The sequence below is a fragment of the Petaurus breviceps genome, unplaced genomic scaffold, assembly GCF_028583685.1.
Source record: "Petaurus breviceps papuanus isolate PSGF00001 unplaced genomic scaffold, PetGlider_PUasm1.0 90601, whole genome shotgun sequence".
NCBI lineage: Eukaryota > Metazoa > Chordata > Mammalia > Diprotodontia > Petauridae > Petaurus > Petaurus breviceps.
Window position 1 is genome coordinate 2,327,890 of NW_027187282.1, and position 15,554 is coordinate 2,343,443.

Consider the following 15,554-nt stretch of genomic DNA (forward strand, 5'->3'; position numbering starts at 1 on the left):
CGCTCCGAGCTGCATCCAATCAGAGCTGCAGCAGTGAGCGCGTCATCCTGTTCTTCCCCAGTGATTTGCTTATTGAATAAAGGTACATTTTTTTGTTCACATTTACCTGTTTATTAAAATTGCTGTCAGTGTTCATTAAAATAAGCCCTCTGGTGTTTTTCTGTCCAAAAAATTTAATAAGACAGTGTCTTATTATCGGGGAAACATGGTACTTTACAAACATGGCTTGTTAATGACTTTCAAAATGATGGGATCACAGTGGGGTATAGTGAGGTGCTTCCTAATGGAATGTACTTTGGATGTAATGCCCTAAAATTTTTACTCTGTATTTTGTATTTTGCTCACGACCAGAAATGTCATTTCTCCCCAGATCTTCATCTACGTCGTTGTGTCAGTTGCCTGTGGTGGGCTTACCTGGCCAAGCTGTGTGGCAAAATAAATTCAGAACAATCTTAAGCCAAGAACATGAGGGAGCAAGGATTTAAGAAGCAACCCAAGTACCTTCCCTCCTGATTGCTACTGTCCACCCCTTCCTTCTACTTTTCTTCCACCATCCCCAGACTGCACTTTTCTTTGTGTATCCCAGTGCCCCCCAAATGGAGCCATCCAGTCACTGCTTCTGCTCCATTGCCACCTTGGTTGGAAAGGGAGTTGTCATTTTGAACTCTTTGCTGTCACCCAGATGGAGCCAGCCAGGTCTCCAGCTGCTACTTGAGAATAAAGAGGGCACACATATTGATGTGACCATATACACCGAAGCATTTGCACTTTAATGGAATCCAAATGATGCATCTCAGCCTCATCCCCTCTGATATGTATGGACAGACTCCTTTCTGAGTAGGGAGTGAATAGTGGGGGCACGCCTTTGCTCCTTTGGGGGGTTGGAATTCCAGGACTGGTGCTGTCCGTCCATTCATGTAGAGTCCTCTCGAGACCTAGCATTGGTAACCAACTGGAGATCAGATCAATGATTAATGGAAAGCACCTGGTGGAATTTCTCAAGTCCATTCATCCCATATGGTATTTTTTGGCATCCAGTTCAGAAAAATGGACCAAACTGTTCCTCTGCTTTTCTGTTGCAATTGAGTTGAAAAAGTGATGGTTTCATTCATGTCCAGAGTTGGAACAATGTTGCTACTTTCCGTGTTGTGTGTTTAAGTAGTATTTTTGTCCTCTTGGGGGGAGGGGCTCTTCAGATCAACCCATTTGTTCCCAGAATGGTAGAACTGCTTTGGCCAAGCATGATGCAGGAAGAGAGACTGCCTTTTAACAGTTTGGATTGGCTTGGAAGTTATTTAAGTAGAACACAGGAAATCTTTTTCTTATGGGGGCTTACCAGTTGTGTTGCCTTGAATGAATAAACTGAATGCAAGTCAACAGTGGAGCTGGTGTGGTCGCTGAGAGTGCCTGTCTCCCCCCCATCCCCTGTATTGGGCTTGGCTGCTGAGCTACAGACTGCACTTCCTTCAAGGCTGGGCCTGTGCACATTAAGTGGCTGTCTACAGTTGGACCAGAGGTTGAGCAGATACTTGGCCAGAGCTCGGGTCACCAAGCAAAGCACAAAGGTGACTAAACAGCCTTCATTGGGGGTGGGGGAAGGATCCTTTAAAAATTTACATGATTGCAAAATCATTTGACTAGAGTGGAGATGGAGAAAAAGCAAATAGTATGGTGCAGAAAGCAATGTAATAAGCCTGTCTTGAAACCTAGCCAGAGGCCATGTAGTTTAAAGGGCACACCTGCTATCAAGGAGATTGGTGTGTGTATGTCTCAAAGGGAGCCAGGCAGGGGTCTGTCTGTAGATTTCCCAGTAAGTGCCCTTCAGTGAGATTATAGGAAGCTTGGACCCCTTTGTTAACTGAAGAATTAGTGTCTGTGCCCCATTCTCGTCAGATTGCAACTCCTTGAATTATCCTGACCATGTGCCTTGACTATATATGCATCACATCCTGTGGCTTGCAGTGCCTATCCTTTTAACTGCATTCCATAATTCATACTGTTTTATTGGGACCTGCTCCTTCTCCCCCTTCCCTTAACCCAACATACACATTGAAAGTATTGCCATCTTCCTTCCCATTGGTCAGGTCTATCACAGTGGCCCTTTCAAATCCTTTTTTTTTTTTTTTTATTACTTTAGCCTACCTGGTCCAGAACAGAATTGTGCGTCCTAGGGTTATAACCACCAAAGTAGCTTTACTCAGAAGCAAATGGCTTCAAAGTCCAATTCCCTTTTGTGTCCACACCTGCACCAAGTTATCAGTGCACCTAACTGTGCATGTTTCAGGGAATTGACTTTGCTCTCGATTCTATTTCTGTATAAAACCACTTTTAACAAAGATGCTCTTGTCTTAAAGAATGCATTCATTGACAGCATAATTGAAAAGCTTCACCTCTTGAAATAAAATGACACAGAAATGTGAGTGGCCTTTGTTTTTAAAACATTTGCTTCAGTGACTTAATTTTGGCAGCCAGGAGGTTGTTACCTCTGCCAGAGTGGGGCAGTGTTTGGATGGCAAGGAACATGCATTTTAAAAGTGCCACCTGAGCAACCAAAAGGCATCAGAGCTGCTGGGGACTGTGAATGACATCTGGAAGAGTTTTAAGATGATTTGTTTCTACAGTTACTGAAGATCTTACAGGAACCAGTAGGATGAGTGCATGCAGAAACAGAAATGAAATTCAGTTTTCTGGCCTTTGTTCCACCTGAACATAAAGGTAATGGATCACTGGGGTTGAATTTCACAGGAACTGAGTCCATCTGTTCTATTTGTCTGCTCCCTCTTCAACATTCCCAATGAGTAGCCATCTATTCATTCTCCAATGGAAGGTGCCTTAACCTCCAGAGATGCAGCAGCATTTTGGGACAGCAATGTCAGGGGTGAAGGTGGAGCTGGGATTTCATTGATATCAATGTTCCCTCCAACCAAGCCGATTGCAACCCCTCCGTGCCTGCCCGTCCTGTGGGATTCCTGTCCATGTTCTTCAGTAAGTTGGTAAGTTTTTCTTATGTCAAACCTAAATCCTTCTCTATGCAATTCCAACCCAACCCATTATTCCTAGTTCTGCTACTTGGAGCTAAGTAGCAGTGTCTTATCCCTCTTCCACTTGACAGTCTTTCAGATATTTATAGGATCATAGAACTTGAAGGGACCAACCCCCTCACTGTACAAATGCATCTGGTGGCAGAGAAGTTAAGTGAATTGCCTAAGGTCATACAGATAGTAAGTACAAGAGTCAGGACTTGACCTCGGCTCCTCTGACTCCAGACCTAGAGCCTTTGCAATGCTGGTAGCTTATACAGATACTGTTTGCAAATAATTTTACACATCTCATTTGACTCTCATAAACAGCACTTGAGAGGTAGGTACTGTTATGATTCCCATTTACAAAGGAGGAAACTGAGGCAGATAAAGGTGAAGTGACTTGCTCCAGGTCACACAGCTAATAATTGGGGCTGGATTTGAATTCAGATCTTCCTGGCTCCAGGCCCAGCACTCTGCACTGTGGCACCCCCTCCTTCCAGCCTCTTAATAAAACTATTCCCTAAGTGTCTGACCTAGGCTGAAACTTTTCTCTTTCTTTGCAATTCCATTAACTTGTGGTTTCAGCTGTCCACCTTTATGATGAACTCCAGACCTGTACTTTCTCAATTCAGCAGGCACTCAGCGAGCACCTAGTTGTGCTGGGTTCAAGGGATAAAAGCAAAACAATGAAAATAGCATCCGGGAGTGGGACAGAGAATTCAAGACTTCCAACTGAAAGGGACCTCTGAGAGTTCATCCAGTCCCAACACCACCATCTTACAGATGGGGAAACCAAAGCCCAAGGTTCCATTTTTCAGAAGTGGCAGAACTAGTGAGCCTACAACATCTGAGTGCAAATCTAGTATTCTATCCACTGTAACATGAGGTGCAATGTCACATTATGGGGAAGACCAAAGAGGCCAATTTTGGTTGCCTCTCCCCCTGCACTGCTATACCCTTCCAATAAAACAACCTTTTCCGTACCCTGAGGGGTAGGCTTATTATACTTTATATACTCTTTAGCAAGCCCGTTACAGTATGCCTGTAGTGTCACACAGAGGACTCCCAAGATACCAGTATATTTTCCTAGAGTGCTGCACTCAAGATGGTGGCCAACAAGTAACTCTACAACCTTAGGGACACCTAAGACATTATAAGTTCCCCTTTAGCTTGTAGCTCTTCTCTCTGAGCTTGCAGCTTTTCTCTCTGACCCACATGGCCTTCTACCCCACAGCCCCCATAACACCATTGTTACACACAGTCTTAGAGCCCTTAGGCTTAGGCTGGCATCCAAATGACTCCACCTGTTTAGGCTTCTTCACCAAGATGTTCCCATGTGTCTCAGGACGTTACATTCCCTATCTGGCCACCATGTGGCATATAGTTAAATATATGCCCCACCACAGCCCACCCTCTGCCATTTTTTTATCCCACCCACTTTTTATACCATGGCCTGAGGCCCACTGGTTCCCACACTCCAATCAGTGTCTATCTCAAGTGTTCAATCCCAGAGCCCTGGGCTCACAACAGCTTATCTGCAAGTGAGAATCTGGTCAGCAGGAGTCAAAAGATCTAAACAAAGTCTTTTTATTTATTTATTTATTTATTTGCTTTTTGGAGGGCGATTGGGGTTAAGTAACTTGCCTACGGTCACACGGCTAGTTTTTGTGTGTGTGTGCTAAGTGTCTGAGGCCAGATCCAAACTCAGGTCCTCCTGACTCTGGGGACACGCTCTACTCACTGTGCCACCTAGCTGCCCCGACAAAGTCTTTTTAAAAGAATAATTATAGAGAAGAAACAAAGATCAATATTCACCAAAGAATGATCCAAGTCATATTCAACAGCTCTGAAGTTTTCCACTCATATCCACCAAATGAGCATGTTGTGGGCCATTAGGCACACTAATACACTGCTGGGGAGCTGTGTGTTAGGCCAGCCATTCTGGAAAACCATTTGGACTTGTTTGAGAAAAGTTGCCGAAATTTTCATTGCCTTTGACCCAGATATGTAACACTACAGGGCTTGTGCCCCAAAAGGTCAATATGATGGAGGTAGAGCAGGTAATAAAATGATGTGAATTATGAAATACAATTAAAGGGACAGAACTCATACCAAAATATCAGTGGCAGCAGTTTCTTGTAGCAAAAAGGTAGAAACAAAATGGATGCCAATCAATTGGGGATTTGTAGTATATAAATTTAATGAAATACTGTTGAGCTATGGAAAGTAAGATGAAGAATTAAGAGAAAATTGGAGAAAGAATCAAGAAATGATACAAGGAGCCCTTCACAACCTGGGCCCTTCTAGCTTTCTCGTCTTCTTACTCCTGACCGTCTTCCATGTACTCTGATCCAGAAACACTGGTCTCCTTGGTATTCCTTGCACAAGACACTTTTAACCGACTGTCCCTCATTCGTGCAATGTTCTCCACCTTCATATCCATCTCCTGGCTTTCCTCACTTCATTTCCTTTCAATGCTAGACCCTTCCCTCTGAGATTACCTCCAGTTTACCCTGTATATATACTTGTTGATTTGACAGAAACATGGAAACATTAGTTGATGCAGAGCAAAGAAAAGTAGAATCAGATGATATGCACCATGATAATGTAAGTGAAAATCATACTGAGACATCAAGATTTAGATTATGTGCATCTGAAAACCCTAATTCTTCCACTTTGTTAGAAGAGTTCTGGTGACATAGGAGGGAATATTGGGGAAAGATGGTGCAAAAATAAAAAGAATACCTTTGTTTTCAGAAGTAAGAAAAAACATCCCAGACAGATGGATTTGTAAGGAAATTCTCTCATTCAAAGAACAGTTAACATAGTATTATATAAATTGTTTGCAAAACAAGAGAAAGAAGACATTCTACCAAGTGCCTTTTATGAGACAAATAAATGGCCTTGATACCTAAACCAGGGAGACAGAAAGCACAGGAGGAAAACTGCAAACTAATATCTAATCCGTATCAGCAAAAAATAGTGAATTATTGAATATTAGCAAAGAGGCTACACGATCACATAAAAAAGAGTACATGGTATAACCAGTCTAGATTTATACCAAGAATGCATGGCTGGTTCAATATTATGAAAATTATAAACATGATAGATCATATCAGTAATAAAAACTACACAGTCATCTGTGGATTTTTTCCAAAAAAAACTTTTGATAAAATACATCAGTATGTATCTAAAAAAAATGTTGAAGCATATGAATAAATGAACCATTCCTTTTCATGGGAGATTATATCTAAAACCATTATCTGTAATGAATGCTGAAGATGAGGAGTAAAGCAAGGGTATCCACTCATTACTGTGATATGGTTCTAGAAATAGTAACTATAGCAATAAGACAAGAACAAGAAACTGAGGGAATAAGGATAGGTTGAGGTTTTTTTTTTCTTTAAAAGCTACACCATTATAATTTTTATAGATGATGTGATGGTTTACTTGGAGAGCTTGAGATTCAACCAGAAATTGAAACAGTAATTTTAGCAAGGTGGCAGATTATAAAGTAAGCCTACAGAAACCATTGACTTTTCTGTATAGTACCAACACAAGCCAGCAGGAAGAGGTTTTTTTTTTAATTCAAAGTAACTGAATATATAAAATATATTAGATATAATCTACCAAGACCACACAAAATATAAGATTACAACTACAAAACACTTAACAGAAATACATAAATAACTGGAGACGTTAATTGTTCATGGTTGGACTATGGACTATACTAAAAAAACACTTTACATATTCACTGCTATCAACAGTAGCTAATCAAGCTACCACAGGTTGCCTTCTACAATTGGACAAGATAATACCAGCTTTCATCTGTAGAAACAGAAGATCAAAAATCTCAAGGGAAATGATGAAAGTGGGAAAGAAGGGGGCTTAGCAGTATCATATCAAACTACTACCAAGCAGTAGCCATCAAAACTACTTGGAATGGATTTAAAAGTTGATCTTTGGAACAGATGAGGCACACAAGGCCCAGAAACAGTAGAATAGTGTTTGATAAATTTGAGAACATCAACAACTTGGATCTCTATTCTTTCCTGATCTCCAGTCTTGCATCTCCATCTGCTTGTTGGATTTTGACATGACATTTTTCTGGAAGAAGTTGAGTCCTTACATTGTCCCTATATGTCCTGTCTTAGAATCAATATTTTTCTTGTATAGAATTGATGTTTTCTTTGAATGTTACTGTTTTATACTTCTCTTCTTCCACTTTGTCCTGCACTTCTGTGTTTTTGCAGCCCCAATCAGTTGTTTCTCTTTAGTTTTTTGGCAAGACTGGCCACTGTGAATTCAGACTTTTCTGTTCTGCTATGAAGGCCATAAACTGTACTTTCACAATTCTTATTTCTCAAACTCTTCAGAACATCCTGCTGTGGTTTTCTGCTGTCCTGAGAATCTACAGAGTATGTGCCTTATCAGGTATTAATTCATTTTCTTTAGTTTTGTGATATTCATAGATATCTGACTTTTTTTAGCTGAATTGAAGGCCACATTTCCTTCTGTTACTAGTGTCTTTCCTGTTGGTTTATCTGCTAGTGCTTAGGGTCTTTGAGTTTTCTTCCTTCCGAGATCTTTGGCAATTTCAGTCTTTTTTCCTTATGCCTCCCTATTACTATTTTTTTCTTGGCACCTAAGTGGCACAGTAGATAGAACTCTAGGTCTGGAGTCAGGAAGACCTGAATTTAAAACTGGCCTCATTCCCTTATGAGCTGTGATCCTGGGCAAGTTACTTCACCTTTGTCTGCCTCAGTTTCCTAAACTGTAAAATGGGGGTGGTAATAGCTCTTCTCTCTTGGTGTTGTTTGTGAAGATCAAATGACAATAATATTTGTAAAGAACAGTTCCTGGCACATAGTAGGCACACATGCACACACTAGCATTGTGCCTCTGTTCCCTCTGTTCTTCAGAAAGCCAGCACATTTCAGTACTAGGCAGAACAAGTTTTTTGCCTTTTTTTTTTTTTTTTGCTTTTTAGAGGGGGAAGGCAAGGCAATTGGGGTTAAGTGACTCGCCCAAGGTCATACAGCTAGTAAGTGTAATTGAAGCTGGATTTCTACTCAGGTCCTCCTGACTCCTGGGCCAATGTTCTATTCACTGCAGTGCCACCTAGCTGCCCCTGGCTTTTGGCTTTTAAAAGTGCAGAGTGGGGTAGCCAGTGGAGGAGAGGGTGCTGAGTGACTACATTCACCTTCTCTATCATTAGTTCACATCAGGTTGTTGCCTCACTGGGTCTCTTAGTGTCAGATGATGGAGACAGCTGAATGTGTGTCATCTCTTGTGCATAATTCCTATTTTGGAAAAGTTTGAAATTTTTGAGCATCTGAAAAGGTATCTAGCTTTCCATCTCGTTCATCACATGACCCTGAAGTCCTCCAGCTGCCTGTTGGACATCTTGAATATCTTCAAAAAACTCAGCATGGCCAAGGCTGAACACATTATCTTTGCCCTTAAACTTTTCCCTGCCTCCTGCCTTCTCTATTATGGTAGAGGGCACCACCATCCTCCCAATCCCCCAGTTCACAACCTAGGAGTCATCCTAGCTTCCTCACTCTCTCACACCCCTATATCCAAGCTGTTGCCAAGGCCTGCTGATTTTACTTCTGCAACTTCTCTTGAATATACCCCCCTTCTCTCCTGTGACACTGCCATCTTAGTGCAGGCCTTGTCATTTCATGCAGTAACTGCTGGAGGGGCAGGATCTGCTGCCTTCTCCAAAACTCTCTCCCCACTCCAGTCTATCCTCCATTCAGCCACCAAGGTGATCTTCCTAGAACAGATCTGACTATGTCACCCCACCTCCTCAAACTCCAGTGGCTCCTGTACCTCCAGGATCAGATACAAAATGCTCACTGTTTGACATTCAGAACTCTTCATATTCTCCCTTTCCAGTCTTATTACGCTTGCCCTTTAATCCAGGGACACTTGCCTCCTAGCTGTTTCCTAAACAATACCTTCCACCTCCTGGCTCCGACCATTTTCTCTGACTGTCCCTTGTGCCTAGAATGTTCTCCCCAGTTACTGACCTGGCTTCCTTGAAGCACCAACTAAAGTCCTACCTTCTACAGGAAGCCTTCCCCAACCCTCCTTAATTCCAGTGCCTTCCTTCTCTTCACTATTTCCTATTTATCCTGTATGTAGCTTGTTTGTACATATTTGTTTGCATGTTGTCTCCCCTATTAGATTGTAAGCTCCTTGAGGGCAGTGACTGCCTTTTTGCCTCATTTTGTATCCCTAGTGCTTAAGCACAATGCCTGGCTCATAGTTGCACTTAATAAATGATTGATTGATGATGTCACATGTTTAGTACCAAAACTTTGTGATTTCTTTAAGTACTGTCATTATGGATCAGTCTTTTGAAAATAGGGAGGTTCCATAATAGATGTATTGTCATATAATAAGTGTTTTGGCACACAGAGGTCTACTCATACTGAGTGTATAAAACTTTTTCTAGGTATAAAACTTTTAAAGACACTATAAGATGAAAGTACTGAAAGGAGCTATAAAATAATTGGGGAATTGAACAGTAATTTATTGCCAAGTTTAGCCCAAGAGAATACACGATATACTCTGTAAAGTGCCAGACCAATTTTATCACTCAGAAATTCTTGATACAGTCCCAGTAGGGGGCAGTAAATGGGAATTGGATTTTAAACCTCCATCTAGGGAAGAAGAATTACTCAGTTTGAATGAGCAAAGAGGTCACTCCAGCAAAGAAATTGGGAGTTAGACGGACCAAAATTAGAAGTGTCTTGTATGGATGAAGCTAAGTCATGATCGTATTTGTAAGTGAGGCAGAATTCCTATTTCCTAGGTCAGAAATATAATATTTACCTGTGGAGAAGGCAGGTGATGGCTCCATCCTCAAAGTCAGAGCACTGTCTGTGGGCAAAACCAAAGTTAAACATGTCACAGCAGAGATAATGGCAGTGGTTTGCTCATATCAGAAATCTCTATTGACACCATCTCCCTAGAGAACAAAAATGGAAGTTTTGGGTTACTCGAGTGTCAGATTATTACAGAAGACTGGTAGGCATATGTATAGAAAAGAGGAAAAGGTTAATTGAGTCTTAAAGGACCAGATTTTGGATCTTTACAGAGCCTGGAGGCAGCCAAGCATGAAATCATATGTCAAATCTCTTAGCAAAGACTAGACAGTGTAATGGTGATGAGACAGTGTGGCAAGCATGTGCTCCATTCAATAAATCTGTATTTCATTAGAAAGCAGAAATGCTTTCTGAATTTGTCATTCACATAAGCACCACATTACAGAAACTGAAAGAGTTATAGGGGCAATCAAGTGTGAAGCAGAGAACCCAATTAAACTAGAGCAAGTGTTCATTGGCACTATCTACAACAGCACTTTCCAGTGGTTTGTCTTCCTCGGATCCCTTTTTACCACCAAAATGTGCCATGAACCTTGTGATGATTTCAAATAATGTAACTCACATGCTTTCAAAAAGAAAAAGATCTATTCATTAAGTGCTTACATAAATTGCAACGGATACATTTTGCCCACATGCATGCACCCTGGTTTCATGTATTCTCTACTCGTGTGTCTCCCCTGACCCCATCTATTCCTGGGAACTTTTCCTTAGGGAGCTCATTTAAAGCTTATTTAATTTCAAGATGGATAAATAGTATCATGGAAACAATGAACATGAACTTGAGTAGAAGGTCTTGGCATGCTATGGTCCATGGGGTCACAAAGAGTTAGACACAACTAAACAACAAAAAAAGATAGGGTTATTTAAGTTTTCTATTGCCTCTTCTGTTAATCTGGGCAATTTATATTTTTGTAGCTATCCATTTCACTTTGATTGTCAAGTTTTATCAACACATGATTGGGCAAAATAGCTCATTTTCATCTTCATTGGTGATGCATTCATCCTTTTAATTTTTAATACTGGTCATTTGGTTTTCTTCATTTTAAAAAATCAGAATTGCCAATGGCTTATCTGTTTTTTCACAAAACCAGTTCCTAGTTTTATTTATTAGTTAAATGTTTGATTTTTTTTACTTTTAATTTTATTAATCTTTCCTTTGATTTTCAGGAGTCTGTTGATATTTAACTGAGGATTTTTAATTTGTTATTTTTCTAGGTTTTTTTTCTTTTAATTGCATGCCTAATTGCAATGATTCAAAAGTAAAAAATCTGCTTTTTCTCTTTTTTTATTGATGTAAGCACAAGATAAATTTCCTGTACTGCTTTGACTGCTTCCTACAAATTTGGGTATGTTGTCTCATTGTCATTATCTTTAATGAAGTTATTTTTTCTGTGATTTGTTCTTTGGCTCACTCATTCTTTAGGATTAGACTATTTCGTTTCCAATTAATTTTAAATCTATGCTTCCACAAGGCCCTTTATTGAATATAATTTTTATTGCATTATGGTCTGAGAAGGGTGCATTTAATATTTCTGTCTTTCTGCATTTTTGTGAGTTTTTTAATGCCATAATACATAGTTAATTTTTGTGAAAGTGCCATGTACAGCTGAGGAAAACAGGCACTGTTCTAAGTGCTTTAACATTGTTATCCTGTATTGTCACAACAACCTTGGGAAATAGGTACAGTTATCCTCATTTTACAGATGAGGAAACTGAGGCAGACAGGTGAAATGACTTGCACAGGATTGCACAGCTAGTCAGTATCTGAAGCTGGATTTGAGCTCAGGTCTTCCTGAATCCAGGCCCAGCTCTCTATTGAATGTGGTGCCACCAGCTTCCTCAAACAGTAGTACTCTATACACCACCTATGTGTATCAGGCCTCTTAAATACTGGAGATCAGAGTTGACCAATGATAGCCCTGGTCATTTAAATATTGGAAGGTCTTCTATAAGACCCTAATGACCTTACCAACAAGGATTGGGGTGTGATAGGAGAAATATCCTGATCCTTCTCCCCATGCTACTTAGGTTGATTTTTCCTTAAAAGATAATTGAGATATCACCCTCAAGATTTGGTTGGCTGAGAGGACTAAAGGTTCAGAGTACTTACATCACTTCCTTATCACCTGAGTACAAAATAGTCAGCTCCAGGTGTTTTGTAAGGCTTTTGGCAGGTCATGGTGGGTAATTCAGGCAAGCAAGTTAGGCTCAGTGGAATCACCTTGAAGGGTGATTGAAGGTTCAGAAAAATGCCTGTCTTTCTTGACTAGCTGCCTGCTATGGCTAAGTAAAATTCCTTTTTTTAACTGTTGAATGACCTATAAAGTGTCTCATTTTGTTCCAGTATCAAATCAGAGGACTAGTCTCAGTGAGGCCGAGCCCACAGACAGTTGCCAAGTGTTAATAAACCCAAGGACACATGTTACTGGATGAGAATTGCTGAAAAAACTGGAAACCAATTTCCCAAGAACTACAATATAGCATGTACCATATAATAAACTCTGTTAATCTTAGCTTTGTAATAAGCTCTGTGATCTTTTATATATATAAGCAATTGGGGTTAAGTAACTTGCCCAAGGTTACACAGCCAGTTTTTTTGTGTGGGTGTTAAGTATCTGAGGCGGGAACCAATCCCGGGTCCTCCTGACTCCGGGGCCGGCGCTCTTACTCACTGCGCCACCTAGCCGCCCCCAAAGCTCTGTAATCTTAACATAAAAGGTTATATAATTCTATTTTGTTATGTTTTATAATTTATATTATATATATTTTATATTATATTATATAATTTATATTTTATTATAAAATTTTTATATTTATAAAATTGGAAAACAGGTGGAAATGGTTTAGTAAGAATTGGTAAGAAATGGTTTGGTAAGAATTCTTAAATGAGATTAAGGCAATTATAAAAAATAAAATAGAAAATTTTGACTACATAAACTTTAAAAGCTTATAAATCAGCAAAATTAAATGCAGCAATGAGCCCACTCAGATACCCTTGGCTATTGGAAGGGAATAAGCATTTATATAGTACCTACTATGTGTCAGGCACTGTACTAAGTACTTAATATTGTTTCATTTGATCCTTACAACAACCCTGGGAAGAAGGTGCTTTTTTGTTGTTGTTCATTTTTCAGTCATTTCTGACTCTTCATGACCCCATTTGGCATTTTCTTGGCAAAGGTACTGAAGTGGTTTGCCATTTCTTTCTCCAGGTCATTTTACAGATGAGGAAACTGAGGCAAACAAGGCTAAGTAACTTGTCCAGGGTCACACAGCTAGTAAGTGTCTGAGGCTGGATTGGAACATTTCCTGTCCAGTGCTCTATCCATACCACCAACTGCCTCTTGGAAGTTGGGGGAAAATCTTTTAATGAAATATTTCCAATGGAAATCTAATATCCAACATATTTAGAAAATTATCACAAATGTATAGACCAAAAGACATTTCCCCAGAGGTCAGTGATCAAAAGATATAAACATACTGTTTACAAAATAAGAAATTAAAATGATCAATGGTTGGTTGGTTGTCCTTCGTTCTTGAAGAGGACCAAAATGACATCACTATGCTAGAGTCAAGTTTCAATATGTCTGACTAGCTGATCAGATACGATCTCGGAATGCTCTACCACGGGCTGGGCTCAAATAGTCCATGTCAACATTTGGGATGGATTCTCCAAATCTCCATATCTTGTCCTTCTTTTGAGCTACTTAATTTCTTTGCTCACAGAGTACAGCACCTTCTCTGATGTCTGCACGCCATGCTAAGCAGTCCTGTGCCAGTGTTTCCCATGTCACATAATTCCAAAGTTCTCGAGTGTCCTTGTATCACTTCTGACCACCATGTGAAGGCCTGCCCATGTGAGTTCTCCATTAGTCTTGGACAAGCATACATTTGGCATTTGAACAACATGGGCAGCCCATCAGAGTCGTGTTCTCTGCAGTAGAGTTTGAATGCTCAGCATTTAGTTTAAGAAGGAACCTTAATGTCTGGTACCTTATCCTGCCAGGTTATCTTCAGGATCTTCCTAAGACAATTCAAATGGAAGTGATTCAGTTTCCTGGCATACAACAAGAGGTCAGCACCACGGCTCTGTAGACCAGTTTGTAGTCAGTCTATTCCCACACTTTCTTTCAGAGCCTCCCAAACACTGAGCTAGCTCTGACAATTTGTGCATCAACCTCATTATCATTGTGTACATCCCTGAAAAGTACACTGCCAAGGTAAGTGAGTTTAGTGTGTTCAGGGAAGACTAGTGCCTCTGGTGTGAAGGCTGCCAAGCCCTTTTCAGGGCTGGTGTCCACCTGTTCCACCTAACTCACCTGTGGCTCCAAGAAACTGTAGCATGCACAGCAGCAACACCCTGATAAACCTTTCAGCAGACAGGCTAAACCAGGTTAAAGGGAACCGAGGGGTCTCAAACCCACTGGTGCATTAGGGGGGTGTCTACCCCAAAATGATCAATAATGATCATATGAAAGACCTCCAAATTACTAATCTGATTGCCATTAACTTGGCAAAAATGAAGATAAATGTAAGAGAGACTGTGAGGAGACAGACTTGGAATTGGTCCAATCATTTTGGAAAACCATCTGGAATTATACTAGAAGTCACTAAATTGTTCATACCCTCAGCTCTGGTGATACCACAGCTGGGCATACGTCCTAAGAAGGTAAGAGACAAAAGGAATAATACGATAAGGAATCATGTGGATAAAGATAATTGGTCCCATTGGAGTTAATAAAGATGTCACAAGAAGAGAGTATAAACCTCTACCCCAAAGAGATCAAAGAAAGAGGAAAAGGACCCGTAGATATAAAAATATTTATAGCAGCTCTTTCTGTGTTGGCAAAGAAATAGAAATTAAGGGGATGCCCATCAATCAGTTGGGGAATAACTGAACAAGTTGTTATATATGAATGTGACAAAGGGGATGGTTTCAGAAAAACCTGGGAAGACTTGTGTGAGTTGATTCACAAACATTGTACACAGTAACATCAATATTGTAATGGTAACCAACTGTGAAAGACTTAGTAACTGATCAACACAGTGATCCATCACAATTCCAAAGGATTCGTGATTTTTTAAAATGTTATCCACTTCTAGCTAGAGAACTGATAGATTCAGACTGCAGATTGAAGCATATTTTTTCTTTTTTTCCCCAAAATGGCCAATATGGAAATGTTTTACATGACTTCATATGTTTGATGATTACTGTATTTCTTGCCTTCTCAATGAATAGGGAAGGGAGTGGGAGGAAGGAGAAAATTTGGAACTGTAAATTAATTGAATTTTTAAAAATAGATGAGAAGAGGGCCTAGAGTAGAGACTTGGGATACACCTTCAACTAGGGGATGTAACATGGAGAATAAACCATCAAAAGAAGCTTAGGAGGAACAGATGGGTAAGAGGAGCACAGAAGAGAACAGTGTCACAAAACTCAATTTACAGAGTTTATTACCCTGTACAGGAAAAAAAAATAAATGAAACTGGACTTAGAAGTGTTGGATTTGGCAAAGCAATTCAGACAGAAACCAGATGACAAATCAAAGACCTGGGTTTACAACGTTGATGCTGGGAGTCTTGTTACATGATTGAGAACTATTGAATCACTCAGAATCACTTGTAGAATTTG

General features: G+C 40.1%; 1 protein-coding gene across 3 annotated transcripts in view; it reads left to right on the top strand.

Annotated features, from left to right (window-relative positions):
* VAMP7 (vesicle associated membrane protein 7) overlaps positions 1 to 12,435 on the top strand; it is a 427,850-nt gene extending 415,415 nt beyond the window's left edge. For 2 of the 3 annotated variants that reach the window (XM_069063730.1, XM_069063728.1), the window contains 2 exons: positions 11,221 to 11,268; positions 12,267 to 12,435. In XM_069063730.1, the coding sequence (XP_068919831.1) occupies positions 11,221 to 11,268; positions 12,267 to 12,326 (108 nt within the window). In that variant the 3' untranslated portion in view covers positions 12,327 to 12,435. Of the gene's footprint in view, positions 1 to 370; positions 2,421 to 11,220; positions 11,269 to 12,266 lie in introns of those variants that run through there. The other variant, XM_069063729.1, reaches the window with a different exon arrangement.
* The last annotated feature ends 3,119 nt before the right edge of the window (positions 12,436 to 15,554 follow it).